Raw genomic sequence first — 18986 nt, forward strand, 5'->3', positions numbered from 1 at the left:
GTGGGGCCTTGTAGGGAGTGAGCACCGACCTATGAAAGACCGGGTGCACTCTGGAGCCTTCTGGGAGAGCCAGGCGAAATGCTACAGGATTGATCCTAGCCTCAACTTGGTATGGCCCCAGCTGCCTGTGTCCTAGCTTCTTTTTGGCTAACGATTTGGCTGGCATCGCTTGGGCCGCTAACCATACCCAGTCCCCCACCTGGATGTCTTCTCCCGCCCTTCTGTGTTTGTCCGCCTGCACCTTATAGGCTTGTTTGGCCAGCTCCAAATGTCTCCGCAGTTCCTCGTGCACTTCCTGCAACTCTGCGGCGAACTGGTCGGCCTCTTGTGGCACGCCCTCTCCCGTTTCCACGAGCGTCGGAAAGGTTCTGGGATGACGGCCATTGTTCGCAAAGAACGGCGTCACCCCCGTCGATGCGTGCTTCGTGTTGTTGTAGGCAAACTCAGCCATCGGCAAGTAGTCTACCCACGCTGCGGGTCGCTGATTGGCGTAACATCTCAGGTACTGCTGCATGATCGCGTTGACCCTCTCTGCTTGGCCGTTGGTCTGTGGATGTCTCGCCGACGCTAGGTTGATCTTGACGTGCAGGATACCCAGGAGCTTCTGCCAAAAATGGGAAACAAATTGGCGCCCCCTGTCGGATAGGACGGACTGCGGCAGCCCATGTACCCTGAACACGTGGTCGACGAAAAGTTTGGCGGTCTGTTCTGCCGTCGCCACCTTGGCACAAGGAATGAAGTGCGCCATCTTGGTGAACAGGTCCACAACCACCAGTACCGCCGTCTTGCCCCTGGAGCTGGGCAGATCAGTAACAAAGTCCAGTGCTACCCTCTCCCACGGTTGCTGCGGCGTCTCCAGCGGTTCCAGCAACCCCGCCGGCTTCTGGTGTACTGGCTTGGACCTCTGACAGGTGTCACACCTGGCGACGTAATCCGCCACCTCTCCCCGCATCTGGGGCCACCAAAAGTCCCTGGCCACTAATTCTATTGTCTTCTCTTTGCCAAAGTGGCCCGCACTGGGGGCGTCGTGCAACTGTTGCAGAACCTTCGCGCGGAGCTCGTCGCTTGGTACGTAAAGAGCACCTTTGCGAGTCAAGAGCCCGTCTCGCAACTGGAACTCATCGTCTCTCTGCGACCCCCTGCGCAGCTCCTCCATCTTGGATTGTGCAAACTGATCCACTTGCAAAGCGCGTCGCACCGCGTCCAGGTCGACTGTGATGGCAGCGCACGCCCACGCCTGCGGTGCGAAAATGTGCTTCGCTGCTATTGGTGCCGCCTCCTCAAGATATTGTGGTTTCCTGGAGAGCGCATCGGCTATAACATTGGAATCCCCCGGGATGTATTCTATTCTGAAGTCGAAATCCGCGAAGAATTCTGCTCAGCGCATGTGTCTTTGGCTCTGGAGCTTCGCTGTTCGCCAATACTCTAAGTTCTTGTGATCCATGCGGACCTGCACTGTGTGCTTGGCTCCTATGAGGAAGTGCCGCCACGCTTTGAAAGCTGCGTGAATGGCCAACAGTTCCCTGTCCCATATGGTGTAGTTCTGCTCCGTCTTGCTGAGCTTTCGGGAGTAGAAGGCGCCAGGTCTCCAATTCCCTTGCGGATCCTCTTGCAGAAGGACGGCTCCAACCGCTCTGTCGGACGCATCGGTTTCAACCCGCATGGGCCTGCCGGGATTCACGTGCAGCAGCTGCTCCTCGGAGGCGAAGAGGCTTTTGAGCTTCCGAAAGGAGCGCTCTGCCTGTTCCGTCCAAGCGAACTTCTTCTTCTTGGAACTGAGGGTGTCCGTGATTGCTGCCGTCTCCTTTGCAAAACCTTTGATGAATTTGCGATAAAAATTGGCAAACCCGATGAATCTCTGGACCTCCTTCCGATTGCGTGGGCTCTTCCAGTCTAACACCGCTCGGACCTTGACGCTGTCCATGGCCAATCCCTCGTCGGACAGCTTGTAGCCGAGGAAATCCACCTCCGTCACATCAAACTGGCACTTCTCCAACTTGGCGTAGAGCCTGTGCTCCCGCAACCTCTGCAGGACCTCCTTTACGTCCTTCTCGTGAGCTTCCGGCGATTCCGAGAAAATCAGGATGTCGTCGAGAAAACACACACACTTCTTGTAGAGGAGTCCCGCCAGCACGTGATGCATAAATGCTTGGAAAACGTGGCTGCCATTTTGGAGACCAAACGGCATAACTCTGTATTCATACGTGCCCAGAGGCGTGAACATGGCAGTCTTCCACTCATCGCCCTCCCGGATGCGGATGAGGTTGTACGCTCCACGCAAATCCAACTTGGTGAAGATCTTACCCTTCCTAACGGTCGCTAGGAGGTCGTCAATCTTGGGCATGGGAAAGGCCTTGGGCTTAGTCAGTCTGTTTATGAATCGATAGTCCACAATGAGTCTTTTTTGGGGCGTGTCTTTCTTCTTCACAAAGAAAACAGGACTGCCTCCCACTGCTTTGGATTCCCGGATGAAACTGCGCTTCAAATTATGCTCTATGAACTCTCTGAGCTCTTGCATCTCGTCCTCAGACATGGAATACAGTTTTGCAGTCGGCAACTGCGCCCCCGGCACCAGGTCGATCGCACAGTCGTAAGGCCTGTGAGGCGGTAACTTGTCAGCTTCTTTCTCGCAGAAAACCTCCAAAAATCCTTCGTACTTGCGAGGCACTGCCTGCACCATGCCGAGGTGCAATTGCTGCTCAGCCCCCTCCTCCTGATTGGTCTGGATGCAATGCTGAGCACAATACGATGAGCAGAAGGTGATTTGACGCTGGTACCACGCTACAGCAGGACTGTGCCTCTCCAGCCAACTCATGCCCAATACTATGGGCGTGTCGGACAGGTGGGTGACATTGAAGCTAATGACTTCTCGATGGTTTCCAATCTGCATCACCATGGGAGGCGTCTGCTGCACAACTTGCCCTCCCAGCAATCTCCTGCCGTCCACCGTAACTACGTTCAGGGGCGTCGTTGCAGGCAGGAGCGCTATACGATGCTGCTTGACAAATTGCATTCCCACAAAATCGGCATTGCTCCCTGAATCAATCGTGATGGGAACTTCCAGGGTGTATCCATTCGGCAGCTGAAGCGTTGCAGTGAGCTGCACTGCTGGCTTGGGTGGTAAAGGGTCTGTGCGTTGCAAGGGTGCTGGGGACTGCTCTACAGATTCGCCTGGCTGAGCCCCAGTAGCTCCGCTTCCAGCCAGGCACTGTCGTTTCCCTGAGGCTGCTCTCTTTGCACCACTTCCGCTGCCACTGTTGCTAGAGCTGCAGTGTGTTTTTGGAGCCTCTGGGGGCACTCTTTCGCCATATGCTGTGCACTGTCACAGATGTAACATTTCCTGGTTCCTCTAGGAGGCTTCGCCTTTACTGCACCGGAAACAGGGGCTCTGGATGGTGTCTGAGCCCTAGCACCACCAATTTCCATCGGCTCTTCTCCCTGCCTCCCCAAGGGCGAGGGGTGCGTCTGGCTGAAGTCCCTGGGAACAAAAGGAGGCGTTCTCGCTGGTGCACGCGCCTGGGGTCCCTCCCCCTCGTGCCAAGGGTGCCCCTCGTGTCGTATTCCGATCGCAAGAGCCCTCTGCACCACGTCTTCTAGGGTCTGGGGTCTGTCTCCTCTGGCAATCTCATCCTTGATGGGGCCGCTAAGACCTTCCCAGAACAGATCTCTTACTGGTTTACTGTCCTTCTCCCAGCCCAACGCAGTTAATAATGCGAAGAATCTGGAATGATATTGACGTACAGTGGCTTTGCCTTGCCGCAATCCGTGCATCTCTTTACGAGCAATATCCACGTCCACAGATGACTGGAAACAAGCATCCATCGCTTTAATAAATTCATCAGAATTGCGGCGGGCAGGGCCATCTTCGCGCCACAAATTGCGCAACCAAGCTCTAGCCTCTCCATGCAAATGCGAAATTATAAACCCCACTCTCTCTTCCTCATCTTTAAAATCATTGCGAAGCAAATGCAGTGCATACACGACGTCTGCCCTGAAGTTAGGGTAGTTTTTCAGGTTGCCATCGAAGTGGGTAACCAGGGTGCCCCCCCGCCGTCCAAGTCCAACTCCCTCCGATCTGGATCCCGGGACCCCTGCCCCGCCTGCATGCTCCCACCTTGTTCGCAGGTCCTGGCAAGCCTTCTCCAGTTCGTCATTCTTCTTCTGAGATGCAATGACCGCAGCTGTGAGTTCGGTAACCTGATTCCTCAGCGTTAGCAGCTGTTCCTCCGTACTCATGGCTGCTACCGTTGGTGAGCTTTGCAAAAAAAAATTTTGCGTTCTGAGGGAGGGGACTTACTGTCAGAGCCACCCGTTGGTCCCAGCTCACAAGAGACCCAAGTCCAATCCAGTTTATTTACAAAAGTCTTTATTGAAGATCATTGCTCCTTATACGTTCCATCTCCGTGGCTCTACGTCTGAACGTTAGACCGCTGAAGTCCCCTCTGAGTCGGTACCGCCTCTACACCAGTTTAAGAGGCTTGTGCTGGACCACCTCTTCCTCTCCTTCCTCTTCCGCAGGGTCTTTCTGCCCCCCTGGGTTCCCTCCCGCCGGGACTCGCCCGAGGCTGAATCCTCTGACGCCTCTTCCCCCCTCCTTCGCGCTTTGGGGCCGGGCTCCTCCCCAGGGCTCTCTTCACTTCCGCGCGCCTCCACATTTGAACTTGGCGCGCGTACGTTGCTCCTGACCTTTCTCTCGACCGCTACACTGCTCCCGGTGCTACTCTCTGCCCCTTCCGGCAGAGTGCCCTGCTCCGATCTCCTCCCCCTGTCTCCTTCTTGCTCTGCTCCCTCTGACACACTGGTAACTCCACCCCCTTCACTCCGTTCCGGCGGAGAAACCGGCTCCGATCTCCCACTTCCACTCGGGGCTCTCCTCTCGCTCCCCTGCTCCTGATTGCTTCCCCCTTGGGGTCCTCTTGGTCTGACCAGGGGGGCTCCCTTTTGGGAGTCCTCTGACTCACTGGACAGACTCACGGACGACCTTTGGTCATTGTCATCCTCCTCCTCGTCTCTCTGGGATTCTTCCCCCTCGCTCTCTGTCTCCTCCCCCATCTGCCCTTCTCTCCCTGAAACCCTGACAGTTGCATTTATAGAAAATTTTACTCGTTGTTTTTAAAAGATGGCATGTCATCAAGCACAAGGAAAGAAAGATTAAACAGCAAATACCTGGGTTATATATGGCAAAGAACAAGAACATTCAATCTAAAATGACCCTTTTCTATAGACTTTTTAATGTTTACAGTTCCACAGTTGCAGATGTGAAACAGTAATTGCCCTGAATAGAGATATTTCCCATTTTTTTAAAAAAAATACCCAGTTGCAAGACATTTGTACTGACAGTAAACATAGAACAAAAGTAATATATTTAAGTATTTAATGTGCCTTTTTTTCATCAAGGTAGGTGAGACACTGTGTGTATCAAAATAAGTGCTGTACAACTACTGCTTATAGGGTTTACTTGAACCCACAGGGACACAGGTAAGAAATATTTCCATGAACAGAAGGATGGAGGATGTGCGCATTATAAGAAACCAAGTTTGTGTTCAACCAAAAGATGAGGATCTCCCATTCCTTCACTCTGTGCTGGGTCGTTCAGAATATCCTCAAAACCAATGCAGTCACAGTTGCCTTTCCAGATATCCAGGGACAAGTTAGAACTAGGAAGGAAATGAAGACGCTGGAGCAGCTTCACTGCTTAGAATTCCATCTGCAGCTTCAGCGGTGCATGCAGCCCCGGAATATTTCTCAGAGTAGAAAAAATTCATCTTTTCTTGATTTAGCAACAACAACAAAATTATCCGGTGTGTCCAAAGGATGAACAGGGAAAAGTTCGCTCTTCACATTTGTAAAGCTTTCAAATGCTTCAGCAGCTGAAAAATCAGAAACCGGAATACAGTCCTTCAGCTGAGATCCAAACGCTCTGGAATTCGTCAAGCTGTGGAATCCTCAAGGGGAGAAAGGACAGTCGTCAAGGACAATGGGAGCTGTAGTGAAGCAACCCCTGTAGGAAGGCCCCCAGCCTTCTCCCCGCCCCATGCAAAGGTTCCCTTCCTCTTACCTGGTCTTTTTGGGGGAGGCTTGGGCAGCAGCCACAGCGGCGCACGATCGAGATCCTGCAAGAAAGAAGGGATCTTTGAAGCACTGCTTCTTGGGCTCGAATCCTGTTGGCTGCTTTTGCAGTGGCATCTGGGTGGCCCCTGGGAGAAGAGGAGGCTGGACCAGACGGGCCCTTGGCCTGATCCTGCAGGCCCTCCTTGTGTGTGTCCTAGGGCCCCCCTCCTCCCCCCTGTCCCATTACCTCAGGGGCGAGAGGCCGTCGTCTGGGCTCCAGTCCCTCCCGGAGGAATGCGACGGTTCCACGGCTGAACTTCTCCCTCGCTGCAAAAAAAACCAGAGACATCAGAAGGCTCCTGTCTGCCAGCCACACTAGCCCCAGTCTGGGGCAGGAGGGTGGGGGACCTGGGAAGGGGCATTTCCATTTACCTGATCTTATCAGGGCTCCCCACTTCTCCACCGTACGGGCGTCCTACCGGCCTAGCACAGAAGCAACAGCCAAAGTCTCCTCCCTCTCAGAAATCACCCGAGAAGCTGTTTTAATGGGAGGAAACTTTGGCTGCTGCTTCTGTGCCAAACCGGGTCGGGATGGAGCCATGCCCGTACGGAGGAGGGGCAGTGGGGATGCGCCGCGAGGGACGACAGCCGGGAACCGCCGGGATGTTGCTCGGTTCTTCACTCCGGGAGCCGGCACTGGAGCCTCATCCCTGGAGGTGTGGCCCTGTGGAGGAAGAAGGACATCACATGAGAATGGAAGCCACAGGTGGGACTCCCAAAAGATGTTTCACAAGGATCCCTTCATTCCCTCTGCCCTCGTACCTGATGTTCGCCACGTCTCTCGAGGGATTTGGCCAGAATAAAATAGGTGTTGGGGAAAGGCTCCCACACTGCAAAGAAAAACGAAACATGAGCAGGCGCCTGGCTCCCTGCCAGGCTAACCCCAGTCTGGGGCATGAGGGTGGGGGACAAGGGAAGGAAACATTCCTAAAATATGGGGCACTCAATTGGCATTTCCACTTACCTGAGCTGGGAGCCTTTCCCCCTTTGTTCTGGCCGGCCTCTCGCCTAAGAAAGAAACAAGTTCAGTTAGTATGATTGGTTGGAGGAGTTCCAGATAAATATATAGGTAATAACAGGTATCTCTTTTATTTTAAGGTTCATTATGGTAACTTTATGGTTCATTGTGGCAACATTATGGGACGCGGATGGCGCTGTGGGCAAAACCTCAGTGCCTAGGACTTGCTGATCGCATGGTCGGCGGTTCGAATCCCCGCGGTGGGGTGAGCTCCCGTCGTTCGGTCCCTGCTCCTGCCCACCTAGCAGTTCGAAAGCACCCCTAAGTGCAAGTAGATAAATAGGTACCGCTTTATAGCGGGAAGGTAAATGGCGTTTCCGTGTGCTGCGCTGGTGCCGGCTTGCCAGAGCAGCTTTGTCACGCTGGCCACGTGACCCGGAGGTGTCTCTGGACAGCGCTAGCCCCCGGCCTCTTAAGTGAGATGGGCGCACAACCCTAGAGTCGGACACGTAACGGGCAGGGGTACCTTTACCTTTACCTTTATGGTAACTGAGACCACCAGTTGAGCTTGGCTAGAATCTCAAGAAGGACATTTGCATGGGATACAGAAATTAGAGAAAAATATGGGCTAAGAAGGCAAGGAGAGCCACTTCTTCTTTTGTCTGAAGGAAGGAATGACCTGGGGGGTGGGGAGAATTCTGGGACTGATCTCCACAGAAGCATTCCCCACCACAGCCAGATTACCCAATGGACGGAGCAGGCACCAGCTTATGGGCCAGGAAACAACGGATCAGAATAAGTCCTGTTTGTTTTGCCTATTAAATACTGTTGGTTGGTAAAATAAAAAATGTATCAGGATATGATTTGCAAGGAGCCCAGGGATATTTTGACTGCCTAGGGGTCTCCACAGGTTTTAATCTGGAACTGTGCCCAACCAAGGGCCAACTTTGGGCTCTCTTATGTCAAGGGCGCCCTGTACGCAGTGCCGTAGCTGGGTGATCTTGCGCCCCTGGAGAACCGTCCAGATTGCGCCCCCTAGCCACGGACAAATGAGCTCTTCTGCCTGCCTCTCCTCCAACCCTCCACCCATTCAATTCATCCTCTGCTAAAAGCCTTTCCTTATGAGGCAATAATCAATATTTATGACATATTTTTAGCCCATTTTGCGCTGTGCCCTCACCTGCGGGGGCCCACCTCACTACCCCCTAACTACGGCCCTGCCTGTACCACCTCTCCCTCTTGTTCTTCCGCATTCTTTGGCCCCCCTCTGCCATGTGGGGCCGAGTGTGAGCGCACCGGCCGTGCCCTCCTCAGACTGCCCCACCCCTGCCACAGAAGGGCACAGCATACCTGCAGATGTTGGTTTGGGATGTGGCACCGCTGGGCTGCTGCATGGCTGGAGCCTTGACTGGCGCTCCCAAACCACGGCCCTGCAAAGGAAGAAGGACATTTTACTCTCCTGCCATAGGCATCCACTCTAGGGGACAGGCCCTCCCCAAAGATTTTATTTCCCCACAAAAAAATGTTTTATTAATTTTCCCCAATTTTTTTAAACAAACAAACTTAGTAGTATTGTTTAATTATTTAAACCAAACTTAGTAGTATTGTTACTCGTATCCCCTGGTTGAATTTCCGTGTATATCATTTTAACAGTTTTCCAAAACCTATATTCTTAAAAAATTAACTTAATCACTTAACATCTTTCTTTCTTTACAGTTCAGCATTAAACATATTAATTCATCACATTATGTATTTAAATCCTAAGGCTATCTGGTATTTGCAAGCTTTTCCAATTATTTTCTCCTGGGGCAGATTTTATTCTGGGGCAGATCGCCCTCCATTTTCTCTCTCCCCCCAGCCACATCAGGGGGCGGCCAGCCAGCGGAGGGACATAGGGGGCAGGTGGGAGGGTGAAGGCTGCTCCCTGCAAGGCCCTTTCCACCTGGCCAGGGGGCGAGGACCAGACCCACTGAAGAGGCTCCTCCTGAGGCCGGAGGAACATCGCCCAACTATGTTTTAATGTTTTATTATGCTGTAAACCGCTTTGAGATTTTTATTACAAATATAAAGCGGTATAGAAATTAAAATAAATAAATAAATAAATATGTGGGAAATGGATTCCCCATGGAATTAACATACCACAACTTCCAGTCGTTCCCCACGGCGCCAGAGCAGCGCTTGCGGCCTTCCTTTCTGAGAACCTGTGAGACAGAAAGGAAAATAAAAACAGAGGAAGTTACCAACCAGTAATTCACAGCAGAAAATATCATCTGGGGTCCACAGCTGAGGACCTGCCAAGCTATCAACATCTGTGGACAAGGCAAACCAGGGAGCCAAGCCACATGCATCAGCGATGGGTGATGCCAATAACAACAACAACAACAACAACAACAACAACAACAACAACAACAACAACATGCCACTCATCTCCTCTGGGTCATCTACCATCAGCATTCATTTTTCTCTACAATTCTTTAATCCTATGATTTAAAGTGCATCTAATGATTATTTAAAGCACATGATGTCCCCAAAATGATCCTGGGCATTGTAGCTTCCAGGCTCCCACCTTTGCAAAACTCAGCCATAGTGGATACTAACTGTAGAAAGATTCAAGATCCTTTCAGGCTATTAAAGCGAGTGTGAATGTTGGGGGGGGGGAGGCGGTTGAGAGTTGGTTGAGAGTGGTGGGTTCTAGAAGGGGGGGGGCAAGCGACGGCTTCCGATTGGCTACAGGAGCTTCCTGCACTCAGAAGGAAGCCATGTCGGACGCTGGGCTTCCAAGGAACGTTCCCAAGCTGGACACTCACTTATAATTATTTTATTTATTGAATTTATATTGCACCCTTTCTCCCAAAGGAGGCCAGAATAACATGGGATGTGGGTCTATTCTTGGCAGTTTCCCATAGATATGACACAGCTGAGGCGCAACTGGGAACACTGTGAATAAAAACCACTGACTTAAAAGTGCCAAAACTTACCTGCTTCTTTAGATGTGTGTCAGCAATGCAGACCATAGTGGCTAGCTTTCTGATTCTGTTGGATTGCCGCTTGATTCTGGCTTCCGCACTGAAATTTACTCAGAGTCGCAAAGTGATTTCATGCTCTCTATTCAGCTCATAGTGGTGAGGAGGAAGAATGAAAGTCCCCTCAAAGTATCTGCTTTATATATATTATTTACACAATGGGCTGCACGTGATTGGCTAATTCCGGAATTCTCCTGTAGGCCAATTAGGTTGTGGATTCACTTCTACCTGCCAACCAATCATACTGCTGCATTGTTCTAGGGCCAATCAGACTGCTGCATTCTGAATCCTATTGTTCTAGGACCAATCAGACTGCTGCATTCTGAATCCTATTGTTCTAGGACCAATCAGACTGCTGCATTTTGGATCCTATTGTTCTAGGACCAAACAATCTGTTGCAGTTTGGATCCTATTCAACTCAGTACATAACACGCACATATAAATATGGCAGACACATTTAAAGAACAAATACTGTTGCTTCCATCATGCCTACTTGGACCCATCAACCCTTACATCCGTGCCCTATTTTGCATGCTAAAATAACTCAATAAATAAACTCAAACAACAACAACTGTGGAGATGTGAAAATTTCACTGTGTGTTTTGCTCCTTTTTTTGTTAGTTATTCCCCTTGCAGAAGAAGAAGAGGGTGGGACTCTTCGTCTCCCTGCCCATCCCTTTCCCCGCAGAAGCAGCCTTCCGCTTTCCTTTCACTTGGCTGAATCAGGCCCCACAGGTTTAGTCAGATGTGCATCCAAGGGCCACTTCTGAGTATCTGTACTATCTTGCACCCAGTTTACTGTACGGTCCTCTCAGGAGGCCTTTCCCATCCACTGTCCTGTTTTCCAAAGAGTGTTGTTGGTAGCAATGGCCTTGGCTATCCATGCCAATGAGCCTTTGATAGTATGTCCACCACTTATGAGAAGGGGTGCTGCCAATTCTCATAATAGCCCAGTATGAAGTAATCAGCACATAAGCGGCACACAAAACACTACCAAACCATTCTACATTCTAAATCTTATATTAATAATCCAAAAATTGAGGGAACAAGGTGCAAGATCTACTACAGAAGCCACAAATAGAAAACTGATTCATATTGTGTCCAAAAGGAAGATTCAGTCTTTAAAGTTCCTTTAGCCAGGCTCCTGCCGATATCAACAAAGGTAAGTTTGATCAAACAAAGAGAGAACTTACTGAAGAAGTCCAAGACTCTTCATGGTCGAAACAGGTGACAAATGCCGGCCCCTTGTCTAACTCTTGTGCGTAGCATCGCCAACACTTCGTTTGATCAAACTCAGAAGCATTTCCCTAAAAACCAAAGGCTGTGTACACACCATCCATTGCTGAGAGGCAGGGACCTGGCAAGCTATCTACAGCTGTCAACAAGTCAAGCCAAGAAGCCAAGCCACATGGACCAGTGATGGGTGACGCTAATGATGATGATGATGATAATGCCACTCATCTTCTCTGAGCCTCCTACCTTCAGAATCCATTTCTCTCAAGTCTCTCACCGTCATCTGACAGGCATCCCTCTTGCAGGACACTATAAGGCTTACTTGCAAAGCAGCACTTTGTGACATCAGCTGGCAAACAGGGGCCAGGCTGCTGGGTTGTCAGGCAGCTGAATTAAGAAAAATAAAATCAGGGGGGTCAAAGTGTGCTGGGATGAGGCCACCGTGGGTCAGGCCAGAGGGTGCTGTTGGGGTGCGTGGTTGTGCCTCCCCTGGTTCTGCATCTTGTTCCCCCGCCCCTTCCTTTAGCTGCCTGTTGGTAGAGTTGGAAGGGATGCCAAGGATCATCCAGTCCAACACCGGACAATGCCAGGATCCTGCCCACAGCCAACCGTGGCTGGGCTCCAAACTCCGACCATCTCCTTACCAGCCAGATGCACTGACCCTTTGCAATTCTGCCTGGGCTTGTGAAAGGGGAGAGAGAAATGTTTTGCTCTCTGTCCCTCAGGACATGGATATGAGAACCACACCATGCAGCCCTCTAAGTATCTCAAGGGCCGTCACAAGGAAGAAGGAGGAAGCTTGTTTTCTCATTCAGGACCTGAAGCCATGGTTTCAAGGTACAAAAAGGAGATTCCGACTCAACTTCAGGAAAAGCTTTCTGACAGCAAGAGCTGTTTGACAGTGGGAAGAAATCCCTCAGTGGGCAGTAGACTCTCCTTCCTTGGAGGTTTTTCAGCAGAGGTGGGATGTCCATCTGCTATGGATGCTTTAGCTGAGATTCCTGCATTGCAGGTGGTTGGCCTAGATGACCCTCAGAGGTCCCTCCCAACTCTACAATTCTGTGATCCTATGATTTAAAGTGCTTCCCTCTCATAGACCTACAATTCCCAGAACCCTTTACAAACTACAATTCCCAGGATTGTTTGGAGGGGAAGACACATGCTTTTTAGAAAAGAGATGAGGAATATGAAGACTGCTTTCCCCCAATTTCCTGGGAACCAAGAATGGGAAGCTGGTTCTACTGCAACGTTTGGCGGTGAAAACACTACGTTTTCCAGCACCGTACAAAAGGAGCCCTGGGCGCCCTGGGTTAAGATTCCACCAAAAATCCGACGGCTTCCGATTCACTCCAAAGTTGTGCCAAACGTGGGGGAGAAGGCCCTCTGCAATGTTTGGCGGTGAAAACACTACGATTCACAGTGCGCCACAAAATAAGCCCAGTGGCTCTTGCTCAGCAGCGCTGAGTCCACAATAAGCTCCTATGTGGAAGTACACCAAGGGTATAGGACAGGGCTCTGCAATCCGCGGCTCCAGAGCCACATGTGGCTCTTTTACACCTTTGCCGCAGCTCCCGGGCAGATACTAGCGAGGGGAGGAGGCGCATTGTGCGCCCCGACACTCCCCACTGTGGCGGGCGCTGTACTGGCTGTGACGTCGCATGGAGTGCATTAGTCACGCTCTGTCCCGACGTCACCTTCCCGGTTTTGCGGCTCCCAGTTTTTTTTCCCCTTCGGAAACAGGTCCAAGTGGCTCTTTTTATCTTAAAGGTTGCAGACCCCTGGTATAGGAAAACAAATCACCCATTCAGAGGATCTTGCAAGCTCAAAATGGGCACAGAGGCCTTCTGGATTGGGCCATCTCATTTTAAAGCTGCATTTTGTGGTGCTTAATTCCAGTCCAGCCATGAGCTGTGTGCAGAAACATGTCTTTTTGTCTTCTTCTTCTTCCTTAATTTTTAATTTTTATTTTATTTTGACAAATTACCATAAATAAATAAGAATAAAAATGTGCACCCCGCCACCGAGACCATTCCATTGTAACTATCCAACCTCCCAAAATTTCAACACTTCTTGCAATGGTTTGAGCCCTTTCCGTTTGAACAGTACAAATTCTGCAAACAAGCATTCCCTTTTGTCTGCTCTGCGTCTCCCACCATTTGGCTTTGCTGAGTGAGCACAGGATCTAGAACATGACGTGCAGCGTAAATTAATAATGCAGAGTTTTTAATTGAATAAAAGCTTTGCTGAGCTAAAATAAACTTCTTCATAAACAGCATGGTTCCAAACAGTTTGACTGAGATGACATACTGAGTCCGCTCACAACTTGAGGCAGACGGACTGAAATCTTACTGAGAACACACAGACAAAATGGCTGCTCAGCCACATGTCAGAGTGACTCAACAATTAGCAGTTAGGCCTGAATAACCTGAGTAGGCCCAAATGACTGTGCAGTCCCAGCACTTCCCAGCCTGTTTTGCTGCTTCTGCTCTCATGTGTCTTTGTCACATGACAGAACAATGGTACCTTGGCTCTCAAACGCCTTGGTACTCAAACAACCTGGAACCCAAACTCTGCAAACCCAGAAGTCAGTGTTCCAGTTTGCGATTTTTTTTCCGGAAGCCGGATGTTATGTACTGAATTGAATAGGATCCAAATTGCAGCAGTCTGATTGGTCCTAGAACAATAGGATCCAAAAGGCAGCAGTCTGATTGATCCTAGAACAATAGGATTCAGAATGCAGCAGTCTGATTGGTCTTAGAACAATGCAGCAGTATGATTGGTTGGCAGGAACCACCCAATCATGCTCCAGATAGAAGTGAATCCACAACCTGATTGGCTTACAGTAGAATTCCAGAATTAGCCAATCATATGCAGCCCATTGTGTAAATAATGTATATATAGCAGATACTTTGAGGGGACATTCATTCATTCTTCCTCACCACTATGAGCTGAATAAAGAGCATGAAATCACTTTGCGACTCTGAGTATATTTCACCGGAAGTGCTCCGTTTTGAGTGCCACACTTCCGTTCTGAGTCCTACGCTGATTTCTGTCTGTTTTTGCTATCAATTGTGTTTTTGCGTCTTTTTTGTGTGTTTTTGTGACTATGCGGAACCCAGTTCAGCTACTGATCGACTGTGTGACTGCAGTACATTGTTTATTTCTTTCCTTGTATGGATCCATGGTCTCGTTAGATAGTAAAATTCATGTTAAATTGCTGTTTTAGGGGTTGTTTTTAAAAGTCTGGAAACAGATTAATCCTTTTTGTATTACTTTCCCTTTATGGGGAACTATAATATAATAATATAATAATATAATTGGGGTTTTTTTGGAAGGGAAGCTCGTGTAATTATATGAACCATCTTAGGGAGGGGAGCAGAATTCAACTTCCCTCCTCACATTTTAAAGTATTCTCCAGTTTTTGCTCAGTTCCTCCTCCCTTTTGCCTCACCCCGCTGCCACTGTCAGTATTCCTATTCTTATTTATTTATTATTATTAGCTACAGACACTGCAAACCTGACTCTGGGGGAAGCCATCTTTTTGGAGGCTTCCCTTGAGGAAGAGACAAACAAGGCCTGCAGGCTTTGCTTTTCCTACTGAAACAGTGGGGCAGCTTGCAACATATATAAAACCATAATTAAACATTAAAAAACTTTCCTATATACAGGGCTGCCTTCAGATGGCTCAGGGGTCAGATAACTCCATAGTTTCAAACATTTGTCCGATGAAAATAGGGACGTCCTAAGGAAAAGCAGGACATTCCGGAATCAAATCAGAAACTGGGACAGCTTCTGCAAATCCAGGACTGACCCTGGAAAACAGGGAAACTCGGAGGGTCTGCATTTATTTAAGCTAAATAAATGCAAAACTTGTTTCTGAGAAAGCAGGCTGAGAATTGCACTGCTAGACTTAGACAGAAGGTTGTTTAACCTATCTGCCTTAACTTTTAGATACAGGGGCAGCTGATCGTTTGGGTTCTTTGCTTTCCGAAACAGATGACGCAGCAGCTTTCAAAAGCAAAACTAAATATATAATCTTGTTTGTGTGGTGGGTCTATACACCAAACAAACAAGCAAGCAAGCAAGCAAGCAGACCAACAGATAACCTCAAAATAAGGTTTCTATATCCTGTTCTAATCTTGTTGTCTTCATTTCAACTCTGCTTAGCGATATGCGCCTTTCATTCCATGACCTTTAGGTCTCTTTGCTGACAAACCTCCCCACTTCCCAGTCTACCCACTTTGGTCCATAAAAGTTTATGCCATAATAAAGTGGCCTGTCTTAAAAGTGACCGGGAGCGTTTTATTGTTTTTCCTTCAACAGATAAATATAGGGCCACCCCTCTGGAATCCCGAGGCGTTTGTTTCCACAAATCAGGACTGCGGTCACGATTTTGTAAACTGCAAAACGAAACCACATTCCACATTCGCTTGTGATCACTATTGCTTTTGTTCGGATAATTGCGTATTTTAAAAGTGCCCAGTGTTTTGGGAGCAGGCAAGATTGCGATTCATAGCAGTACCAGGAGCAGACCATAGTATTTTGGTGAATGAGTTGAATCTGCACCATACATTTAAAACATATTTCCCCTCCCAATAATCCTGTGAACCAGGGGCAGGCAACCTAAGGCCCAGGGGCTGGATGCGGCCCAATCACCTTCTAAATGCAGCCTGCAGACAGTCTGGGAATCAGCGTATTTTTACATGAGTAGAATGTATGCTTTTATTTAAAATGCATCTCTGGGTTATTTGTGGGGCATAGGAATTTGTTCCTTATTTTCCCTTCAAAATATAGTCTGGCCCTCCACATGGTCTGAGGGACGGTTGACCGGCCCACAGCTGAAAAAGGTTGCTGACCCCTGGTTTGGAGCAATCTCTGCAGACTATAACCAGCCCCAAAGTGAGCTGAACAAGCCGCACGATGGGTTCTTACACTACTGTTGTGCATAGGCGCCGACTCCATGGGGCCTGTGGGGGCCCGAGCCCCCTCAAAAATTCGTTTGGGGGGGCTCCGCCCCCCCAATAATTTAAGAAAATTTTTAGTTATATTATGCTTTGTAAAATCACAAAATTATGTTGGTATTTTTTATTTTCCTTGTTTGACGATAGTTACCTTTTAAAATACATTCAGTAATGAGTTAAAACAAAGCCACTCCCGATCTAGAGAGGGGGTGGGGTTGCGGGCTCTCGACCCATCAACAATCTCGCGGGGCTGGCGTCAGCCCCGCGAGAAGCGGGGATTCCCCCTAGCTCATTAATATTCACCGCCCACGGCGGCAGCCAATCGGCTGCCGCAAAGGGCGGGCCCTCACAGGTTCACTTAAGGTCGGGGCAGCCCGGGGCTCGCCCCTTTCGTTCCCCCAGCAGCAGCGGTTTGGAGGTCTTGGGCTCCCCCAATATTTTTTATAAGTCGGTATGGGCCCCCGCCCCCCCCCCAATATTTTTTATAAGTCGGCGCCCCTGCTGTTGTGTTTTTAAAAAGGACCTTTTTCTGAGCAAGAGCAGACCCCTGCTGTGAACTGCAATTTATCATTCATGGACCTACAATTCTAGCACCTTTATCAAGCTCGGTCCCTGCTCCTGCCAACCTAGCAGTTCGAAAGCACGTCAAAGTGCAAGTAGATAAATAGGTATCGCTCCGGCGGGAAGGTAAATGGTGTTTCTGTGTGCTGCTCTGGTTCGCCGGAAGCGGTTAGTCATGCTGGCTACACGACCCGGAAACTCTACGCCGGCTCCCTTGGCCAATAAAGCAAGATGAGCACCACAACCCCAGAGTCAGTCACGACTGGACCTAATGGTCAGGAGTCCCTTTACCCTTTACCTATTTAATGTATGTATTTTAGAGCATTAGGAAGGGACCCAAGAGTCATCTAGTTCAATCGCTTGCCATGCAGAAATCTCAGGTTAAAGCATCCATGACAGATGACCATCCAACCTCTGCTCAAAACCTCTAAGGAAGGAGAGTCCACAACTTCCAGAGGGAGACTGTTCCACTGTCAAACAGCTCTTACTGTCAGAAACTTTACCCCCCCGAAAAAAAATTTTTGGTCGGCATCTCCTTTCTTGTAACTTGAATTGTAGAGTTGGGAGGAAGTTATACAACCCCCAAGCCAAGGAGATGAGTAACTATACAACCTTTGGAAGACATCTGAAGGCAGCCCAGTACAGGGAAGTTTCTAAACGTTTAATTATGTTGGAAGCCACACAGAGTGGATGGGGAAACCCAATCAGATGGGCAGGGCATAAATTACTATTATTATTATGGAATAAGATGTCCCTAAAAGGGACACGGGTAGCGCTGTGGGTTAAACCACAGAGTCTAGGACTTGCCGATCAGAAGGTCGGTGGTTCGAATCTCTGCGACGGGTGAGCGCCCGCTGCTCTGTCCCAGCTCCTGCCAACCTAGCAGTTCGAAAGCACGTCAAAGTGCAAGTAGATAAATAGGTATAGCTCTGCCGGGAAGCTAAACGGCGTTTCCATGTGCTCCTCTGGTTCGCCAGAAGAGGCTTAGTCATGCTGGCCACATGACCCGGAAGCTGTACGCCGGCTCCCTCGGCCAATAAAGCGAGATGAGCGCTGCAACCCCAGAGTCGGTCACGACTGGACCTAATGGTCAGGGTCCCCTTACCTTTAAGATGTCCCTATTTTCATCAGAGAAATGTTGAAGGGTTTGTGATTTGTATAATTTGCATATTGCTATGCACAAGGCGGAAGAGACGTGGATGGCGCTGTGGTCTAAACCACAGAGCCTGGGGCTTGCCGATCAGAAGGTCAGTGGTTTGAATCTTCGTGATGGGGTGAGCTCCCATTGCTCGGTCCCTGCTCCTGCCAACCTAGCAGTTCGAAAGCACGTCAAAGTGCAAGTAGATAAATAGGTACTGCTCCGGCAGGAAGGTGAACAGTGCTTCCGTGTGCTGCTCTGGTTCGCCAGAAGTGGCTTAGTCATGCTGGCCACATGACCCGGAAAAACTGTCTGCAGAGTGGACAAACACCGGCTCCCTCGGCCTGTAAAGCTAGATGAGCGCCGCAACCCCAGAGTCGTTCGCGACTGGACTTAACTGTCAGGGGTCCTTTACCTTTATGCACAAGGCGGTTTACAAGATGAAGAATCAACAAAATAAATAGAACCCATCTTATAACAGTCCGTCCCAATACAAACAAGTCAATAATAAAAAATATGACTTAAAATAAACAACTTCTATACAATAAATAATATTCAACAATTCCTTAGAACAATACACAATAAAATTAATTCTCAAAATTCCAGCAAATAATAAGTAAAGAGAAATCCCCCTCAACCATTATTCTAAATAATTACTAAATTATTATCAGCAGAAACAACAGCTGCAAATTCCTGCGTTGCACTAGATGATCCTCAGGGGCCCTTCCAACTCTACATTTCTAGGATTCTATTGTTTGTAAGCCGCTTTGGCATTTATTTGAATGAAAAGCGGCATAGAAACTGAATCAATCCATCCATCCATCCATCCATCCAGTGGTCAGGTCCCGGGACAGTGGGGGGCAAAGAGAAGCCCCCTTCCCCTTGGGAAGATGGTTCTTCCTCTCCTCTCGGCTCGGCGTCTCCTTTCCCTTCTCCAGGTTCCCAAGGGGCTTCCGATAGGCGAGCGCGCTGCTTAAGCCTGCGCGCAACGCCCAGCAGGG

At 49.3% G+C, this 18986-nt stretch overlaps 1 protein-coding gene across 3 annotated transcripts; it reads right to left on the minus strand.

Annotated features, from left to right (window-relative positions):
- Positions 1-5187: 5187 nt before the first annotated feature.
- LOC309354289 (uncharacterized protein) lies at positions 5188-12071 on the minus strand. 3 transcript variants are annotated; one of them, XM_081884431.1, is made up of 9 exons: positions 11572-12071; positions 9209-9270; positions 8420-8499; positions 7076-7119; positions 6874-6941; positions 6484-6775; positions 6299-6378; positions 6059-6113; positions 5188-5770 (listed from the first exon to the last, which is right to left on the minus strand). In XM_081884431.1, exons 1-6 carry the CDS (start codon positions 11669-11671, stop codon positions 6527-6529), a joined length of 603 nt encoding a protein of 200 aa, XP_081740557.1. In that variant the 5' UTR covers positions 11672-12071; the 3' UTR covers positions 5188-5770; positions 6059-6113; positions 6299-6378; positions 6484-6526. The 3 variants fall into 3 exon arrangements, with proteins under 3 accessions (XP_081740557.1, XP_081740558.1, XP_081740556.1); XM_081884432.1 differs by lacking the exon at positions 11572-12071 and adding an exon at positions 9636-10040; XM_081884430.1 differs by lacking the exon at positions 11572-12071 and having other exon boundaries at positions 9209-9629.
- Between the last annotated feature and the right edge of the window lie 6915 nt (positions 12072-18986).

Source organism: Podarcis melisellensis (genome assembly GCF_964234715.1).
Source record: "Podarcis melisellensis genome assembly, chromosome: 13".
NCBI classification, from domain to species: Eukaryota; Metazoa; Chordata; class Lepidosauria; order Squamata; family Lacertidae; genus Podarcis; species Podarcis melisellensis.

What these genes read in the sequence shown, in the direction of transcription:
- LOC309354289 (XM_081884430.1), bottom strand. Translation starts at nt 9,523, where the DNA reads ATGCTGATGGTAGATGACCCAGAGGAGATGAGTGGCATGTTGTTGTTG. An exon ending in GGGAACGACTGGAAGTTGTG is followed by an intron (nt 8,500 to 9,208) that starts GTATGTTAATTC and finishes CTTCCTTTGCAG; the next exon opens with GGCCGTGGTTTGGGAGCGCC. An exon ending in TCCCAAACCAACATCTGCAG is followed by an intron (nt 7,120 to 8,419) that starts GTATGCTGTGCC and finishes TTTCTTTCTTAG; the next exon opens with GCGAGAGGCCGGCCAGAACA.